The sequence below is a fragment of the Canis lupus genome, chromosome 23 (genome assembly GCF_048164855.1).
Source record: "Canis lupus baileyi chromosome 23, mCanLup2.hap1, whole genome shotgun sequence".
Taxonomy (NCBI): domain Eukaryota; kingdom Metazoa; phylum Chordata; class Mammalia; order Carnivora; family Canidae; genus Canis; species Canis lupus.
This window is the reverse complement of record NC_132860.1, coordinates 7,347,276-7,367,819: the sequence shown is the minus strand read 5'-3', so window position 1 is coordinate 7,367,819 and position 20,544 is coordinate 7,347,276. Positions and strand designations below refer to the sequence as shown.

Here is a 20,544-nt window from a genome sequence, read left to right as displayed (position 1 = left end):
GAACTAGAGATGTTTGATCTAGAGATGAGATGATTCAGTGGAGGCGTAAATCCTGTCTTCCAAGAACAAGAAGAGTTGAAAATGTGACACAAGGGATTGGGAGTTGTGTGACTAGCAAGAGTGTGAACAAAGATCAATGGGTAAAGGCAACAAGAAGTCCAGTTTTTAACATTCAGACATGAACAGAGATACATACTTCGAATGCCTTCCATCATGGTGGTTTCCTTGAGACTCAACAGCTTCAAGCATGGGCTTGAAGACTTGACTATGGTTGCTCTAGAGAAGGTTCAAGGGTAGGTCCAGAAGGCTTGCTCATGTGCCCTTTAGGTACCACTGGCTCCGAGAGTCTTTGGTTTTGTAAATATTCACCACAGCAGTTATTACCGTAGATGGTGGCCACAGGTCTTACCTTACATTTTCAGCATCTTTATTGTCTAAGGTGATAAATTACCGTGAGCAACAGCTGTATAATGGGGACATGCTGCAAATGTGCAGTCTTACCGTTTGAGCGCTATTGAAGTTCACGTCTTTATGAGTATGAGTGTTCAGGGCCATTACTCCAGAAATTGTTCGGTGCCTATTATTTGGGCAACTGCCTCAAGGTGGAAAGTGGCACGTGATCAGAGCCCCTTGTAATAAGCACCTTAAAGCCTGTCTTGCAGAAAAAGAATTGTTTTGAAACCAGAAGTCCCGACGTGCTCCTTAGAGATCGCTGATTCCATGCGGGGTAAATCAGTGAGCATCTCTGGGCCTCAGTTCATTCTTCTGTAAAAAGGGTATAGTCAGATTTCCTCCCAGAGTTGAGACAGAGGTAAAATTCAATGAATGCATCTGAATGCATCTCATCATATCATTGTGAACTGGGAAAAATAAAAATACAAGTAGCATGTTTTTCCCCTCAAACAGGTTCTTGAGTGTATATGCATTTTTAACTGCTGAGTTGAATTGTCATTTTGCTTAGAAATGTGATTTTTTGGAAACATTTAGGAAGAATTTCAAAGAACATGCTGACATTTTTAAACTTGGAGATATTTCTTCATTTTCACTTGGGCTGCTCTGCAGGCAAGGTCAGGGAAAGACAGGGTGTGTGTGCGTGCACGCACGTGCATCTGTTTTGAACAAAATGAAAGGTGGCCAGGGGAGTACTTTGACCTAAGAAATCTTTCCTATGTGCTCTGTAAAGTGTTTATAAGGTTTGCTTTTCGTAGTGCCGCTGCCTCGTTTCCCTAATGATGTAACCTCCTTAACCTCATTTCCAAACAGGATGGAAAGATACTCTGCCGACGGACAGCTTGTGATTGCCAGAACCCAAGCGTTGACCTTTTCTGTTGCCCAGAGTGTGACACCAGGGTCACAAGTCAATGTTTAGATCAAAATGGACACAAGCTCTATCGAAGCGGAGACAATTGGACTCATAGCTGCCAGCAGTGCCGGTGTCTGGTATGTCAGCTTCCCTGATGGGATGTTGTCCCTTTTCTCTGGAAAGGTTGCAAACTGTTGCCTATGGGGTTTAGTTTCCTGCTATTTGCAATCCTCTTCGGGGAGCTTGAGTCCTGTGGCTACTAAGGGGCAAATGCTCTGCTTAAAGACCTTCAGATTCTACTATTTTAAAATAGTATACAAAGAGGGGAGGGGAGGGGTGATATAGGCAGTGGGGATTCAGGAGTGCACTTGTGATGAGCTCTAGGTGATGTAGGGAATAGTTGAATATTGTACACCTGAATCTAATATAGTAGTGTATGTTAACTCTACTGGAATTAAAAATTTTTTTAAACATGAAGCAAAAAGCAATATACAAGACAAAAAGAATGTTTATGGGTCAGATCTGGCCCAACTTAGGTTAGTTTACAACTGCTCCTTGTTGGCAAATCCAGATCAAGAAAAATCCCTGCACGATAGCCTTCAAAGCCTTGACTGAGACTTGTAGTTCTATTAGAGCCAAATCTTTGATCTCTTGGAACCTAACTATTGAAAGCTTCAATATGAAAAATAACAGAACATAGCAGAAATATCAGGGATTGAATGAGAGACGCCAAGAACTCAGTCTTACTTCCGTGTTATTCAGTCTTAGCTCTGTGTTATTAATTTGAGCAGGTCCTCAAATTGCACCGATCATTCTTTCCTTCATTGCACACAGTGGAATACCTATTTTGTAGTTCTGCTGTGAAGATGAGAGAATATATATGAAGCACAAATATACTATTTGGTGCATAGGAAGTACTTAGGGCACAATAGTCACTATTGGTAACATCTCCGAGATAGAAAAATCTGTTTTGAGTGCCAAACCTTCATATTGAAAAAAAGGAAGGTAACTCTGGATCTTAACATAGAAATACTAATGGCATAATCAGATTTGAGAATGTCCAGAGGAAAAAACTTAATTTCTGGACCTGGTTCTTTTTGTTTCAGATTAGACCACAAACAAAGCTTTCAAAGGATGCAAAGACTATTGGGAAACATAATCATAGTGAATACGATGGTTCATCTGTGAGGAAGTTGTAACTATTGGAATCAAGTCACAGCCAAGTCAACTTGTAATAGAACCAGTTAGCTGTTTTTGATAGTTTAACATTTGTTGAAATTACCTAATTTAGTCTATGGATACTGTATGAAGACAAGCCTTTAGAAAAATTGAACTGTAAATTTCTATCGGATTTTCTAAAGTCTCCCGGTGAATGTGCAGATCATCTTAATAGAATACATTCTTTTGAATCATTCCTGATACTTAAGAGTATAACCCAGATATATTCAAATCAAAGCCATTTTCTTTCAAGCTCCACCCAAGGGCAAATAAAGCCAATACAATTATAAAATTTGTTTCCACATAAGTCTGGAAAATTGCATTTCTTTTTCAAGAAGCCAGTCATCAGGCACCTAGAAGAATTGGGATTAATTTCAGACATGAAATTTTCATAGAATAAGTGTTTCCACTCCCATCCCCAACCCCTAAGATTAATATTTCCTGAGAAAACTGAAGATGGTGAACACATAGCTTAATCATTATTTGAGTATAATGTGGGTCATATTTAGTGACTATTTATCAAGAGTTTGCATGTGCTAGACTCTGGATGATGAAGTGGTGAGCATGATAGACATAGTCTGTCATCAAAGGCCATTGTTTTGTGAAGCTGACCAAGTAATTAGATGTGAGTTTGCGTAAATTATAAAGAATTGTCATGATAACAAAAGAGGCTGCATAGAGAAAGTTATAAAAAAAAAAAAAAGAAATAGTTATAGGCAGCTCAATGGTGCCACAATTGCCAGATTCTGAAACCCACAGAGGCTCCATCTGAACTGTGACACCTTGCTACATGTTAGTGATGTCACTAGCTACATGTCATACTCAAAATCATTCTAAAATAGTTCTCTTGATATCGCCCAATCTCAATTTTAAGTCTGATCCTAGGAGCTCAGTTTATGATGTGGTTGAAATATTATAGTGCCTCACGTTCCCCTTTGGTCTTAAGAGAAATTAATTCCTCTTTAAACACTAACCAGGGATCCCTGGGTGGCGCAGCAGTTTGGCGCCTGCCTTTGGCCCAGGGCGCGATCCTGGAGACCCGGGATCGAATCCCACGTCGGGCTCCCGGTGCATGGAGCCTGCTTCTCCCTCTGCCTGTGTCTCTGCGCCTCTCTCTCTCTCTCTCTGTGTAACTATCATAAATAAATAAAAATTAAAAAAAAAAATGTTTAAACACTAACCAGCACCTTATCACCTCTTCACTTATTTGCTCATTCGATTAGCATTTTTTGACCAAAACCATGCTAAGCACCAGGGAGATAAAGAAACAAGCCCAAAACCTAAAGCCTCAAAACTTAATCTGGAATTGTACTGATAATGATGATAAGGATCATAAGTATGAAGATAAAAATAATTATGGGCTGCCATTGGCGCGTAGAGACAAGACTTGCCCCTTTTTAGGGCTGCAGTAGACAGTCAGCAAAAACACCCGGGAGGAGGTGATAGCTGCAGTAGCTCTCCAAGGAGGAAGCATATTCTCCCCATAAAGGTGGAAGTAAAAACATTCAGTAAGGACAGTGATGAGAATTACCGTGTCCCCCCTCGGGACTTTGGGCACAAAATTGTGCATAAGAACAAGGATGAGCCATTTTTGGCTTTCTCTCTACAGGAAGGAGAGGTAGACTGCTGGCCCCTCACTTGCCCCAATTTGAGCTGTGAGTACACAGCCATCTTGGAAGGGGAGTGTTGTCCCCGCTGCGTGAGTGACCCCTGCCTAGCTGATAACATCGCCTACGACATCAGAAAAACCTGCCTGGACAGCTATGGCATTTCAAGGCTTAGCGGCTCAGTGTGGACAATGGCTGGATCTCCCTGCACAACCTGCAAATGCAAGGTAATTGGAGGTCCTGAGAACAATCAGGCCTTGAACAGTTGTCAGTACCTGCAGGAGGCCCATTCCTGATGTTTCCGCATGCACAGATTCTGAGGGGCAGGTGAAAACACAGGCAGGCATTTTACTTCTCGCAGGAGGTTAATATGCCTGAATGGATCATAGCTGCTCCGGGTTTAGAGGCAAACTCCAAATGAACATGGAACAAAATCGTCCCTTCTCTTGCCTTTGAACTACAGAATTTTAACAATTGACACCAGGACCAATTATGGCCAATTTAAGCTATTTTGACCTGCATAGTAAAAAGAAAAGAAAGAAAAGGGATCTCTTTTCATCCTGGAAAATTTTATAAGCTCTTTCATGAAACTGTCAGTGTTAGAAAAAAAAGTGTTCTATGACGTTGTTTGGTTTGTTTAATTATCACAGTGCCTAATGCGGAAACCTGAAGTTCTTGCTGCAGGATTTAATTAATTGTGATTATTTTTCTGTCTTTTTGGAGGAGTTCCCATGAGGGATCCTCACATGTCTTTGAAATTAAAAACTGACCCCTTCCTGCCTGCAACGCTTGCGAAGAGCTGTGACTACAGCCGGCTTGAAGCAGGGGGTAGGCAGTGTCCAATCTCTGCCAAAACACCTGTGCAAGATGCCCATGATTAAGCACATTTAAAATATTAGTCTATTTGGTCCTATCAAATCCTGATTCAGTTTCAGACATCAGGGCAAGGTTACCAATGGCTGTTTTTATGGCTGTGATAAAGCTGGATTCTTTTCTGTTTTCTGGAAAGTACCATCTTAAGATTCAGCTCCAATAGAAAAAGGCTGATATCAAACTTTACATAGCAAAAGAGCCATGGTCCTGTGCATACCTTCAGCCCCAGCAAACAAAATGACCGGGGGATGTGGAGACTGTGTTATTTAGTAGTATTTCTTTGAGGTCAGGTCTGAGATTCGTTTAGGGGGATTACAAAGGTATATTTACATTAATGCATTCCTTGATTTTTAATGAATCTCCAACCATTTATATATCTAAATATGTACTGTTCCTTTCATAGTTCCCATGACAGACTGGATTCCTAATATGCAAACCTTTCTGAGACCCATTTCGGAATTGCCTTCAGGTCCTTGTGGTACTTCTGATTCGCTTTGTTAATGGCAAATTATCTTTGAGGGATTTATTTTTGGAAACAATTTTATTTAGAATAATCCCAGTGAATCAGTTGTATAAACAACCTGGAACTATAGAGGAGTCCCAAACCTGGCTTGAGCTCAGATATATAAAATTGCGCTGCCAGCAGGAGCTAGCAGGAGGGACTCAAAAGGATTTCATATGTCCTTCCTTCCTTTCCACTCCTCCTCTAGCCTTTTTCTTCATTTTTCAGTAGCATTCGTGGAGTCAAAACATAGGTATGGTCATATTGAATATGAAGATGCACACTGCTGATTGATTTATATCCTGTCTCATTTGGCTAACACTTATGTCTTGATGCACAGAATGGAAGCGTCTGCTGTTCTGTGGATTTGGAGTGTCTTCATAATAACTGAAGTACTTAAAATAGACTCATCATTGCGGGAGAAAAATGGACGAAATGACCATCCAGCATGGTGAAGAACAGGAGTTGGTGTTTCTTTTGTTTTTGTTTTTGTTTTTTACCACAATTACCAAAGTCCCGTCTGAGGAAGGTGTGTGGGGGTTACCTCTTGGACCTATCACTTTGTTCATTCTTGCTAACCTAGTCTAGGTGACCTACAGTGCACTGCATTTAAGTCTATGGTTGTTAAAAGAAGTTTCTCGTGTTGTAAATCATGTTTCCCTTATCAAATCATTTGCGAATACATTTAAATGATCTCATGGTAAACGTTGATGTATTTCTTGTTTTATTTTGTGTACTAACATGATAGCGAATCCACTCTTTTAATTTATTTTTTTTTCTTGAGTTTTGGATCAAATTCTACAAATAAAGTTGCCTGTTGTGATTTTGTCCCATCCACTGTATACTTAGTATTCAGATCCCTGTGAAATGTTTTGATGAATATATGTATGTTGAGTCTCGCTGCATCATACTTGCATTTCAAACTGTTGAACACACTTAGAACCTCACTCATTCAGCTTAAGGTAAAAGAAATTATGATATATTGAAGAGAGGAAAGACCACAAAGATTATTATATAATTATTTTTAGAATAGCTTTCTCCTCCCTTTTGCACACAAAAGCTTATGCTGAGTGAAGTAAGTCAATCGGAGAAGGACAAACAGTGTATGTTCTCATTCATTTGGGGAATATAAGGGAAGGGAGAAGAAATGTGTAAGTCACAATTTAGAAGCAGCAGTGCTTACCACCTTTCCAGGCATTGAAAGAGAAAGAATCTTTGCATTTGTTTTATATGGTAATTGATAACTTCCAAGGGACTTGCATACCGACTAACACAAGTTAACCTCCTAGCACAGGTGAATGGTATTCTTCCTACATTACAGAAGAGTAAATTAATGTGTTCTAGGCAACCAATTTGTTCAGATCTAGTTGATTTTATGGAGTGTTGGGACTGGTAACCAGGTCTCCTGATGCCTCCCCAGTGCATTTTCCTCTAGACCACACAACCGCTCAGATGGTTAGAGGATGCCCTGCTAGGAAAAGTTATTTCTATGCTCATTAATGACTTTAGAATAGTGAAAGTTTTCATTTGAGACACTACCATATTTTCAAAAGTTAGCAGTTATTGAGTGATACAAAACAAAATGTGTAAATAACATTTTATCTGAGCTGAGAATTCAAACTTAGGTTGTAGTTTCAGGTAAGTCACATCTTAGTAGTTTGTAATACCTAAGGCTCTTTTTTTTAATTATTTTTATTTATTTATGATAGTCACACAGAGAGAGAGAGAGAGAGAGAGAGGCAGAGACACAGGCAGAGGGAGAGCAGGCTCCATGCACCGGGAGCCCGACGCGGGACCCAATCCCGGGCCCCCAGGATCGGGCCCTGGGCCAAAGGCAGGCGCCAAACCGCTGTGCCACCCAGGGATCCCCTACCTAAGGCTCTTGAATTCATTATTCTGAATCGAGTGTGGTTCATGAAATTTTGTTCACTTTCCCAGCACTGAAAAAGATGTCAAGTCAGTTGTGCTAAAAATAATATTTTAAATCCCCCAAATTAATTAAAAATTATAAGCTCAGATTGCCGTTACTCATTGGTATTTGCCAGAGATTATATTCAATATTATCAGATATTGTTGTGAAGACAAACTTTACCACATGAAATTAACTTCATGTGCTGAATATGTCAATAGTAGTTTAAATACTAGATTTGACGGCTACTGCTAAGTGTGGTAAATTAGAATATATCTCTACTTTATTTCAACTCCTTAAATGTGATCTTGGGATGGAGAATTTGAAAATTATTCTTTTGAAAAAAATCTTTATGACCCAGCATTAAAAATATCTTTAAATTTTCATCGGAAAGAAAGAGACATTTACAAGAATCATTCGTAGCCATGTTGGTCAGTGTTGGCAAACTCTGATCCCTGGGACAAATCTGGCCCATTGTCTATTTTACTGGAACACATTCATTAATATGTCCTCTAATACCAAAGAGACAAAGTGGTAGAACTGAGTAGTTCCAGCAGAAACCATGTGGCTCACAAAACCAAAAATATTACCATCTTGCCCTCTACAGAAAAAGTTCACCAATTTCTTATATAGAAGACAACTGAACACTGGTGTGTATTTTAGAATGTTTCCATTTTTTCCAACTGAATTTTCAAACTTTAATCATTTTCTTTGAATTTGTATATGTTCATTCTTTATTGCAAGGCCATTAGCAGTGATGGCTCATCCTGAAATCCTGGTTTTTTACAACTACAATCATAAAAATCAGTATCTTCTTTTCATTTTAGATCTGATAGGTAAATATAATCTGTGCTAACTTGACGATAAAATGTTATTGATATTTAGCAGCACAATTTACACTACTGCCAGCTCCAATAGAAAAGGCATTTTCTTCTATTTTATATGGTAATTGATAACATTTTCTTATTTAAAAATGGAGTGCTTTATACATAAGATACTCTGCTAAGCTCTACTGGGGAAATAAAGATGAACAACGTTGTCTTTAAAGATCACCATTATGTGAGCCTTTAGGAGGTGTTGAGAATCTTCAAATCCATTAGGAGATTCAACTGAAATAACGGTCAGAAATAACTTCCTGATCTAGAAATTGAAAAACTTGTTATACTTTTTTTTAAATGTGCTAATCTTTTGATGGAATTTACTTAAGTCTCATGCCATGATTTGCAGTGTAAAATGGATGTCCATTGAATGAAACAAAGCAGTCCTTAAAGACCATAACCATTGCCTGTACCACCACAGGTGTAAGGAAGCTAACACACAGTCTGCTAGGAAACAATGAGGAATTCATAAGCAATTATGTACTTACCTTCCAACTACCTGTAGTATAAGAACATTGTGATTCAGAAAAGTAGAATATGAGTGGAGATGAAAGTTCTATGTATGAACTAGACACATCTGTTAAACACAAACTTTACCTCATTCTTTCCTTCTAGGTTGCATATGAAATATATATGTGCATATGTATTATATGTAATGTTTTATATGTAAGTAGAAGATCAATATATAATTATTATGTGTAACCTATAATGCATATATGTTAATATATATTCATATGTTGTATGTATATATATATACTTGTATATACATACACATATATACATATCCCCAGAACTTCCCCTCTTCTGAGCTTTATAGTTCTGTGCTTATGTCACTGTCGTGGACTTTTAGTAGACATTGTATGTGTTTACAATAGATTATAGATGAGGGTATGCACAATTTTCATCTTCTAGCACACAAAAGAGTGTCTTGCCTAGAGTGTGTCTTCAATTTTAAAAATTGAATTAATAATCTTTTAGATATCAAAGAGTTATCACTTATAGTGGAAACAGTCCACCCTAATGGCATCCAAATGTTCTTAAGCAGTAAGACTTTTCGGAAAAATCAAAATATATTCAGTGCTCCAATATAACAATTTTGTAAAAGCAGTTTCTCTGATTGGAGCAGACATTGAGAACCCCTTCACATGTGCTACACCATAGCTCACAACTTCAACAGAACACAGCTTGAAAGTCATTGACCTAATCTCTCATATTTACTTCCACAAATGAAACCAACACTCAGAGAGGAAGCAGTGACTTGCCCAGAGTTCCTAATTAGTGACAGACCTAGAACAACCACCCAGTACACACTGGTTTTCCCACATTTCCCATCATCCAGCTAATGATTCCAAATGTTTTCCCATACATCAATTTCAAGTGAGCTTAAAAAAAAAAAATTTCAAGTGAGCTTTTCTTACTCTTTCTAAATGGATGACATTGAGACACAATCCTGGATGAGCTTCAGTATCTGTCATTGTCTCTGTGTTCCATTTCCCTCCTGATTATGGTAGTGCTTTATGAAATTCTGATACTAGGAACTGAGAAATACTCAGATTAAAAGCTTCAGCATATCTAAATCCACAATAGCAACAAACCATATACCCAATCACCCAATCTCATGCTCTATAGCAAAATTTAAAAATACAGTGATTCATATTCTTGAGGTTAAGAACACATACATGCACCCCTCAGAATGAAATCTGGCACTGAAAGGCAATCTTGCATGTAGTCTGGTTTCTGATATCATTATTCACGCATTTATTTTTTCATTAATTCAGTGACTGTGGCAGTCTGCAAATACAAAAGTTAATAGATAAAATTGGTCTCTATCTTCATAGCATTTGTGGACTCATGTAGAAAAGACTGACAATAAACCAGAAAATCTATAAGTGAGCAACGTGACCACAGACTACATCAGAACCAGGAAGAAGAAAGGAGAGGAACTGCAGAAGCCCACTTTAGTGAGGTGATCTAGGAAGAACTCTCTAAGGGAGTGATAGGCCAGCTGAGATCTGGAGAATATGAAGGAGCCATACATGCAAAGTGTTGGGGGAATAACTCCAGAAATAAGTGCAAAGGACTGCAAGGTGGAAAGAGGCTTGGTGTGTTGAAGGTTGTGAGTAGAACCAGAGGCCAGGAAGTGAAGAAGAAAATGATACGAGGTTGGGCAGGTAGGCTGTAGCTGGATGTTACAGGCCACATTCACATGAAGGCTAGAGTCACATTTTCATTTTGAGATCTATGGGAAATTATCAAAGAATTATTTGTTATTCACCTTCTTATCCACTCACATATTTATACAAGAAGTTTTTTTCAGCTATCCACCTATATTTAATTACCATTCAAGAAACATGAAACTCCTGTTGTATACCTAGTTAAAGACATGACAACATTATCTTTTCCCTTAGAAGTTTACAATCTAGACTGTGATAATGCAATCTAGGGCATGCATGACGTGTTCAGAAATAAATTCAAAGAACACTTATAAATAAATAATTAGATCTTTAAGTCAGTTTGATGCCTCTGCTCTATTCTCTTGATTTCTTGGTTCTTGCATATTGGAATCATAATCAGTTCTGTGGTTCATAACTGTAATGTCATTGTGTTGTAGCTTCAAACAGGGGTAATGGAACACTGAGGAAGAAGAGACTCTGTTTGATAATCTGAGAACATAACAACCAACACTACCACTATAACCACAACACTAGAATGTAGTAGTCAACTCTCCAAGATAGCCTCCACCACGTAATGCCAAGCTTTGGGGAAGAAATGATTTACCAGAAAAATAATGTGTCTGTAATTTGCAGCAATTTTTCAATATTATGTTATTAAATTTTTTTAAAAATATTATTGAAAAGGCAAATTAATATCTTAGGAACTGAGAACCCAAATAGATATATTTAAACATATAGAAATACAAATTTATCTGGTTATTGGTGTTGCTATGCCAGTCTCATAAGATTTCCACACTTCTGTAGTATTCTAGTGCTACTGTTTTAATTAATAAAGAACCAAATGAATTTAAGGGTGGGAAGTGGGAATGCGTGTTTTAAATGCAAAATAAAAATCTATTCTTTTGATCAAAAGCATCAAACACTACACAACTTGAGAAGTGACATTTTAAAGAAAATAGAACAAAAATCTGGGGTACTACATTCTGGGATGTTTACGAATGGTGAAGGATTGCCTTCAATCATATTTGTGAACAGAGCTTTCACACTTCTATTGTAGACCAGAGAAGAATTTTTTTTTTTAGATAATTCCACATGTAAAATTTGAAAATGACATTAAAGGAATGAATCACTAAACTAGAAATTAGAGTGACAGATTTTAAACAGATTTTTAAACACCAACTATTACTAGGTACAATGTAAAGTACCCAGGGTCAGTTGGAGGGAGTCACAAAAACTGCAGTAACATAAATTGTGCATCTCATAGGTCTCAGTAGATTGTGAGCCAATTGTTGCCAGTTGATGATATGGACTCAGTATTTCCAAGCTTTTCAATTTTTCAAGAGAAGCCATAAATTTGGATTTTAATATGTGATGAGTCTTGAATTTTTTTTTTAAAGATTTTATTTTTTTGAGAGAGCATGCAAAAGAGAGAGCAAGCACAAATAGGAGGGGAAGGGCAGAGGGAGAGGAAGAGCTCAGTGGGGAGCCTGACTCGGGACTCAATCCCAGGACCCTGGGATCATGCCCCTGAGCCGAAGGCAGATGCCCAACCGACTGAGCCACCCAGGTGCCCTGAATCTTAAACTCTGAATCCAAGTTTAAAAGCCTGATGAATTCAGGCCAAGCAAAACATGTAGGGGGATTGATGTGGCTCATGGAATCAATTTGTCACAGACCTCTGGTTTAGAGCCACAGGAAACCCTTGAGTTAACTACTGCTTGAAGATTTATAGGCCAGTGAAACAGTTGCTTTTCTCTTTACCCTCACCTCAACCTCCCATTTATCATTCACTTAAATCATGTGGAATCTATTGGTATCTAAACCCTGGAATTCCTCAGTATGTTCTGTAGCTGCTTCTGCAAAGTACGTGTATTGACATTTCTATTCATTAGTTCAATTCTACTGGAACTAGAACACTTTCTAAATCGGTGGAACTTGAGCATCCTACCTTTCAGAAGGCATCATCAGTAATCTTCAGTATTTCCATTTCTGAAACAAATGATGTGTTTGTATAGAGTACTCATTTGAAAGGTTTAAAATCAAAATGTATTATTTTTTTTTATCAAAACTGTTCATTTCCCAGGCAACAAATATGGATTCATTCACACAAGTGTACTGATGATGATTAAGTGTTGTGGAAGCTTGGTGGAAGAACAAGACACCTGGACCCTGTTCTTTCTGTTCCAACTTCACTGATTCACAACCAGACAAAACAGAGCAAAGCAGAGAAGCCCAGGTAGGCAGAGACAACAGAGAGCATATGAACTGCTGGCAGCATCTTGGAGTGTCTCTGCAGAGATAAAGGGAAACCCAGAATGCCTTCTCATTAGCAATGGCAGGGCATTTGGACAATGTATCTGAGAAAGAAATGTTTGTCATATCTCTCTGATATTCAGCAGATCAGAAATATGCACACAGTAAATATAAATATAGCAGACTTAAAAGTCTTTGTAACTGAAGTGAGTGAAAAGGGACTGCATATTGCGAGAGTATCAGAATTAAAACTAGCCTTGGGTATTAGTCTCCTGTGGCTGCTGTAACAAATTATCACAAACCTAGTGTCTTAAGAAACGAGAATTTATTTTCTCACAGTTTTGAAGGCCAGAAGTCTGAAAGTGGCAGCAGAGACTCTAGAGGAGACTCCTCTGTCTTTTCCATTTAGTCTTTTGGAAAAGACCACAAGTGGCTGCAATGCTCCATCCTCTGCTACCATGGTCACATTGCTGCCTCCTCTTCTCTATCTCTATTCCATGTGTCTCTAATAGAGATTTTTTGTCAATGGATTTAGGATCCAATTGACAATAAGACAGGAGATCTTATCTCAAGACCCTTAATTAGAGACACCTGGGTGGCTCAGTGGTTAAGCATGTCTGCCTTCGGCTAGGGGAGTGATCCTGGGGTACAGGGATCGAGTCCCACATTGGGCTCTCTGCAGGGAGCCTGCTCCCTCTGCCTGTGTCTCTGCCTCTCTCTCTGTGTGTCTGTCATGAATAAATAAATGAAAATTTTTAAAAAGATCCTTAATTACATTTGCAAAACCCTTTTCCCAAAGAAGATAACATTCACATGTTCTGGGGCTTAGGGTGTAGACATATCTTTTTGGGAACCACCATTCAGTTATTCCACTTTGTTCAAAAAAATCCAAAAAAAAATCTTGATTTAGCCCTTATATTTATTGAAGACTGTGTTTCCCCCTTTCTTATGCAACAGAGTAAATCCATGTCTGTCTAAGTCTCACTCCTATTTACACAAGAAGCCCTTTCATCTACAGTGTACAAAAGACCAATAGGCTGGAACTTACACATTCCAGAAATTATTTTCTAGAGAAAATTAAGGTTTCAGGGCAAAAAAATGATAGAATCAAGGACACAATTATGAAAATGAAGTGAATGACTTCATTGATACTTGACTCTGGTCAACAGTGCTTGGATAGTATATGGTGTCCATTCACAGTCCCATAACCAACATTGCAAAAATTCAGAAATACAAAGTTCAGCGGCATGCTCATTTCTCTTTTTAAAAAGAACTTTGGTTGGAGATGGAGAGTCTTCTAACCATACAACAAAAAATAGTCCATCAGATATTTATCTGGAATTTCAAGCAGACCATAAAAGCTTCATGAATTCTGTGAAAGTCAATTTCAGGTTTCTCTCTCTCACTTGACAGTGTTCCAGATAAAGCTTTAGAGTAATGGTCTTTAAGCCTGAGGATTTGTTACAGATATCTCCCTTTGCCCAGCAAGATAACAGCTCTTGATTGTGCAGGTGGTGTTTGTTAACTTACTACAGTGTATCACACATTCTTCCCTCCATTTCATTCAAAGGTCGTTTGAACGAATCCAGTCTGGGCATTTTGAAAAAAAATGTGGACATTTTGTGCTCAGGAAGTACACTAACAAATCCATTTTAATTACTCATCAAATGTTTAATGGACAACCTATCAGGCTCTATTTTTGGAGCTGAGAGAAGAGGAGTAATACAGAATTAATGTGCAATTAATGGATTAATTTACAATCTGACAAGGATGATACTAAGCGTTAAACAACGTTGTCTTATCTCATACTTAAACTACTCCCAAAAGCTGGGGATAGTGATCCACGTTTTACATGAACATGTCTTATAACACACAGCTGTGAGTGGAGGTTCTGGGCTTCTGAAGCTAATGCTATATGGAGTAGCTGGGAAATACTTAGAGAGGAAGACTTGAAATGGTCTTGAAGGATTAGGAACAGGAAGGCTTTTTCCCAGAACAGGGACAAGAAAATGAAGTAGGCTGGAAGAGAGTGGGCATTGAGGGTAAGTATTAGAAGGGTCTTTCATGTCAGGCCGAGTGATTTGGACTGGGTTGCACAGGACCTGAGATCCACTCTGGTTCTAATAGGACCACCGTTTGACTGTAAATCTCAGCAGGCCCTTGTTATGCTGCATCGAGTGAAATAGTATATGCTGGAAGAGCCCCCCAGCTCCATGATTCATCAGCTGTTAATTTTCACTTCCACTTTCTGAGTGAGGTGGGTAATTACATTCAGCTGTCTGCAACCATCCTGCTGCTGCTTTCCTGCAGACCTGTGACTCTTCATTTGTTCTCATGAGTAGGGTTGCATTGTGAGCTGTGAAATGCATCCAGCTGTCCAGTCCATGGCAGACGCCTGTTCATCATCTGCCCTTCTAGTCTGGATCTAGATGGTTCAATCACACTGCCTTTCAGTGGGGAGATTTATCTTTCTAGTCACTTTACATAGCAATCTAAGAAAAAAAAGATGAGAAATCACTCTCACTCTACAACGGGCAAAACTAGTAAAATTGCCCACTGTTGGAGTGTGAAAAAAATGATATATTGTGAAAATTCAAAATTGAAGAGTAAAACTGAGGAACTCAGACCAAGAGAAAGGCTCAACTGGCCTTTAAGAACTGCCCATGCAATGCACAATAGCATAAGTAGGAAACAGCATGAAGCGGCTTAAATGCTAATAAATCAGGGTATTTGGATCAAGCTTCAGAGCCCCAAACCTAAAAACAATGGGAATTCTGGTGTCTTGAGAATGTCCCCCTGAGCACATGCATATGTTTTGATTCAAAGAACGCTCTTCATTGTTAAAACAAACAAAAAACAACTGTCTCTGTTTTTCACTTTTCCCTTCAATCATTTATGAACTTAAACTTATGCTAGGTATCGAATGTTATTTTTTTTAACTCCTATCTTGCACAGTGTTATTTGGGAAAACAGGAATGAAAACAGCAACATACAGGCATTCAAGGAAAAAAAGAGGTCACTTTCAGACAAAAGGGTATGATACATAGCATTACACTGTTGAAGGAAACATTGCTGGATAAAATAGTTCCTAAAGCTGGGAATTCATTTTGCTAATGTTTAACACGAAGAGTAGCCAAGTTATTCTTCAAGGAGCTCTAAGAAGCTGGATAGTGTCACAGCACAGTTGCAACTAGACAAATACAGCATTCCTGAAGATCTGGTGGTATAATCGGGGGCAGGGGAGCAGGAGTCAGTAGGTGTGCAGGAGGGTGGGGAATGCAGTCAGCAGGTGTGCAGGAGGTCGGGGAATCAACAACAGAAAATGCAGAAAGAAAGACCAGTCGAGCCTTGACTGTTTGCTGACACTTGACCAGGTGTGTTGCATGGTTTGGAGCATGGGGATGAGGTCACATGATTTTGATGCCGTAGTGAGTCATTTGAATGAAGCCACCTGTGCAACAGAGAGTGGGGAACAAAATGGCAAACAGAAGAATGAAAACGAACTGTCCCTGGAAGACACAAGGTAAGGTGGAGAAAGCACATGTCCTAGAGCCAGAGAGACCTGGGTTTGAATCCCAGGTTTTCCACTCCTTGGTCCCGTCAAGTGTGAACAAGTTACGGGTCTAAAAAACAGCATCCTTGTTTATCAAAAAAGGAGATTAATACCACACACCTTGAGGGGTTTTATGAAGTCCATCAACTTTCAAGTATTTCAATGCACAATACATACTATTTGGAGACTCTCCTTGGATGCTTTTTCTCCTATTGATGCCATCTGAGGCCCTGCCCTCCCATACGTCATTGTCTTAGGCAACTGCATAAATTGCTGGCCCGTAATTGAGATGCTTGAGAGTTGAAAACATCTTAGCCATATTGATGAGACATTGAGAAAATACACCACTGATCCAGTTTGCTTTTTTTCCCCTCCACGGATACGAATGAGTAACTTAAACATCTGAAGGTGCTTTGAGGGAGAAAAAAAATCCTAAAAGGATGACAAACTGCTAACAAGCCGAGGTAAATCTTACAGCTGCTCTGCACTTGAAGTCTGCTGTCAGGCTGAATGGAGAAGGGGAACGATGATAAAGGGGTGTGTTGTAGATAGGCGATTACAAGCAAGTAGGTAATGATTGGAAATGATTACCTACTGGCCGAAGGACCAAAAGCTAATGGTGAAGAGCATTCAGGTAATGTGAAGTCATTTGATCTGATAAACATGCAGCTGAAAAGGCTGGGTATTGTTTCCCCGGGAAAATCCACAAGGAGAGAAACATTTTACTTGAAAAGTACGTGCGGAGTACCCTATGCCTCTGCACGGTTAAGCAATGGAAGGAATTTCTAAAGAAATGATATGCTTGGTGGCACTTTTCAAATAACAGAGGACAAAAAGAGCTTTTAAACTACAGGGAAGACTTGGAGTTGATTCAAATTTTCCCTGTTTGGGTGGCTTCAACCAATCTCCCAGTTTCTGCCACGTATATGTTCATGTTCGTGAGGGCTGTGGGGTGGTCTCTGCAGCATTTGTCCAGGCAAGCCGGATCATCCAGTGTTCACGGAGTGCTCACGACTATATTCCATGGAGATTGTTCAAAACCAAACCCAGGGGGTGCCTGGGTGGCTCAGTAGGTTAGCCTCTGACTCTTGATTTCCTCTCAGGTCATGACCTCAGGGTCATGAGATTGAGCCCTGATGAGCTAGAGCATGCTTAAGATTCTCTTTTTCTTTCTTTCTCTTTCTCTTTCTTTCTCTTTCTCTTCTTTCTCTTTCTCTTTCTTTCTTCTTTCTCTTTCTTCTCTTTCTCTTTCTCTTTCTCTTCTTTCTCTTTCTTTCTCTTTTTCTCTTTCTCTATTCCTCTGCCCCTCTCCCTGCTTGTTTGCGTACACTCTTTCAATAAAACAAAAGCAAAAAAAAACCCAGGAGTTCTGAATGAAGCCTTGCTAAAAGGTGCCAATGAGCCCCACCTGCTGAAAGAGGCAAGTCATTTCCTTTCCCAGATTTTAAAACTTATTGTCATAAGGCAGAGTCAGCAAATGACTACTCCTTCCCAGGGATAGAATCAGATAAGGTGTAGGTGTCATACTATCTTTAGGGGAAGTAAGTAATTCAAGTATTATTGAAAAAGCAGGCATGAGATGCTGCAATTATCGTCTCCTGATACAATTATTTAGATAATTTAAGGAAGAGACAACAAAAGTAAGTACTTAAATTATTTTCATTACAGGGGAAAAATTATAGATTGAAACTCCAGAGCTAAAATTTTTAAAGATTTTATTTATTTATTCATGAAGGAAACACACACACACACACACACACACACACACACACAGAGGCAGAGACACAGGCAGAGGGAGAAGCAGGCTCCATGCCAGGAGCCCAATGTGGGACTCGATCCCAGGACTCCAGGATCACGCCCTCGGCCAAAGACAGGTGCCAAACCTCTGAGCCACCCAGGGATCCCCTAACATTTTTTCTAATGAATATCTTCACCTACTTTTTAGCCAAAAGTATTTGTTATGTGCCAACTGTGTGTCCATCAGAGAAGGAAGAGAATGAAAGAATACTGGCCCTTATTTCTGAAGAAGCTTAAAATTTATAAGGGGTTACAGACTATGACTTTAAAAACAGTGTGCTGAGGGCTGTGATTGAGGCCACCATAAGATGCTGAGGGAGTAGAAAGGAGGAACACCTGACTCATCCTTTTGGGGGTAATACATTGTCAGAGAAGTTTTCAAAAGGACTGAGTTGAGATGAAAATATCCAAAGGAATACTGTAATAGAAAAATGTTCCAGAAAATGAGAAAAACATAAGACAATACATGGGAGAGCGATTTGGTGGCATCCATATGTGGTTCCATTCTGCTGGGACATAATCGTGAAATGGAATATAGGGGAAAATGCTAAGAAGGACATTTGAAGGGAGTATCAGAGCCAAGTTTTGGAGGGTTTGTAAGTGAACATACGAAACAGACAACGAGCAGAGCAAGGAAAATGATTTGATAATCCAATTTGAAGTTAAAAGTGGGGAAAATACTTCAGTGTTGACTTTTCAGGTAAGGTCCTGGTGTTGTCCTAAGTTGTCCTTGGACAACTTCCTGGACCATTAGCACCTGGCATGGAAGTGTTAAGTACTCTAGAATTTTGTTTCTGGTTTTTTTGAAATAAAGGAGCCAAGAAAAATACAGAATAAGTCAAGCATACGTGGAGAAAAAGCAACATTATGGAAGCAGAGAACAGGTGATCCCAGAAAAAAAAGATCGAGAACCTCTCTGGTTATAGTCCTCTACAACACATTGTTCTTACCTTGGCTTCTGTCCTTATGTCCTTGCTACTTTGAGGTTCTGAGGCTGTAAAAGCTCTAGTAGAGTATTGTCTGTGACGTTAGCAAGTGTGTTTTCACCTCACCCTTCTCTCCTATTAAAAAAAAAGTGGAGGGGGGCTGCCCCAGTGGCAAATTTGGCTGAGCATCAGACTCTCAGTTTTGGCTTAGGTCACGATCTCAAGGTTGTGAGACAGAGCCCCACGTCAGGCTCTGCACTGGGCATAGAGCCTGCTTAAGATTCTCTCACTCCCTTTGCCCTCTCCCCGACTCTCCCTCTTAAGAAAAAGAAAAAAAAAAGTGTGTTTTTGACTAAATGAAAGAGCAAGAGAAAAGTGGAGTGAAAAGTTAAATAATCAAGGAAAGTGTGAGTAACCAGGGTGCAGATCATCTCCTCTCCAGTCTTCATTCTGAGGAAAAGAGTCCATTGCACTCCTAAGATTGTCTCTGAAGACAGGGAATGTCTGTACTTACTCTCTCTTTAATGTGTCACTTTCAGGCATACATTTGTTTATTTATTCTTTAATTTTCTATTCATGTATTAAGAAGATACTAATAGATACTTAAGAAGATACTATTTTTACTTGAGATAATTTTAACATATATTTGTAGCTTAAACCAAAAATAACCAAGGAACTCCTAAGTGTCACCAAGACACTAAAAAGGTAAAAGGGCTTATTCTAACTAGCATTTATGAATACCTTGCTATGAACTTGCATTCCTGGTAATTTCCTTAATTTTCACAATAAACCTATGGCAGCACTACTATCTTTAACACCATTTTCTAATGAGGAAACTGAAGCAGAGTGGGATTAAATAATTTGCCTTTAAGGTTGCAGAGTTCCTAAGGGGTAGATTTGGGATAAATCCACTAGAGGAGTTAAATTTTAACTAACTGGGCTTGTCATGCTTTTCCTCCTCGTACACTAGAAAATAAACTTCAAATTTTGTTTCTTCTGTTCACCTAGATTATTTTTCCACCATGTTACCCAACCTCACTTTGTCGTTTCTTTCTCTGATGGCTGAATGTTTCAGTCAGGGTCCAGAGACAGAAAAACAAAACAGGAACCACTTTAGATATCTCAAGCAGAGGGAATTTAATACAGGGGATTCATTACACATGTGTTGGAAGAGCTCTGAGGCTAAACAGAGGAAGGCAAGTCGGAGATGAGCAGCATCTGGAAGCTTTTGGAAGGATAACAAGAGGACATAATGTTAGTAGAGTGTAGGAAACAGAACCAGAGCCAACTGGCACAGATGGGGACTGCTGTGTTGGAACAGGAACTACAAAGAGTTAGAGTTACAGAGGACGTTGCTCAAGGCGGAGACAAGAGAGAAATCTGGCTTCTCACCTCCTCCTACCTTGTAGTCTTCCGATGCCTCCCTTTCATCCAGCCTACCGATGAAGGAGGTTTGGGAAGTGTAATGCAACAGGGGAAGGACTGGAGAGGAGTGTGAGAACAAATCAGCAAATGTTTGGTTTCCCAAAGAGCCAATGGGCCAGTTTGTTC

General features: G+C 39.2%; 1 protein-coding gene across 2 annotated transcripts in view; it reads left to right on the top strand.

Annotated features, from left to right (window-relative positions):
- Positions 1–6,336, top strand: part of NELL1 (neural EGFL like 1) — an 817,686-nt gene extending 811,350 nt beyond the window's left edge. For both annotated transcript variants that reach the window (XM_072793772.1, XM_072793771.1), the window contains 3 exons: positions 1,264–1,440; positions 4,131–4,355; positions 5,844–6,336. In XM_072793772.1, the coding sequence (XP_072649873.1) occupies positions 1,264–1,440; positions 4,131–4,355; positions 5,844–5,894 (453 nt within the window). In that variant the 3' untranslated portion in view covers positions 5,895–6,336. The remainder of the gene's footprint in view (positions 1–1,263; positions 1,441–4,130; positions 4,356–5,843) is intronic.
- Positions 6,337–20,544: the final 14,208 nt, after the last annotated feature.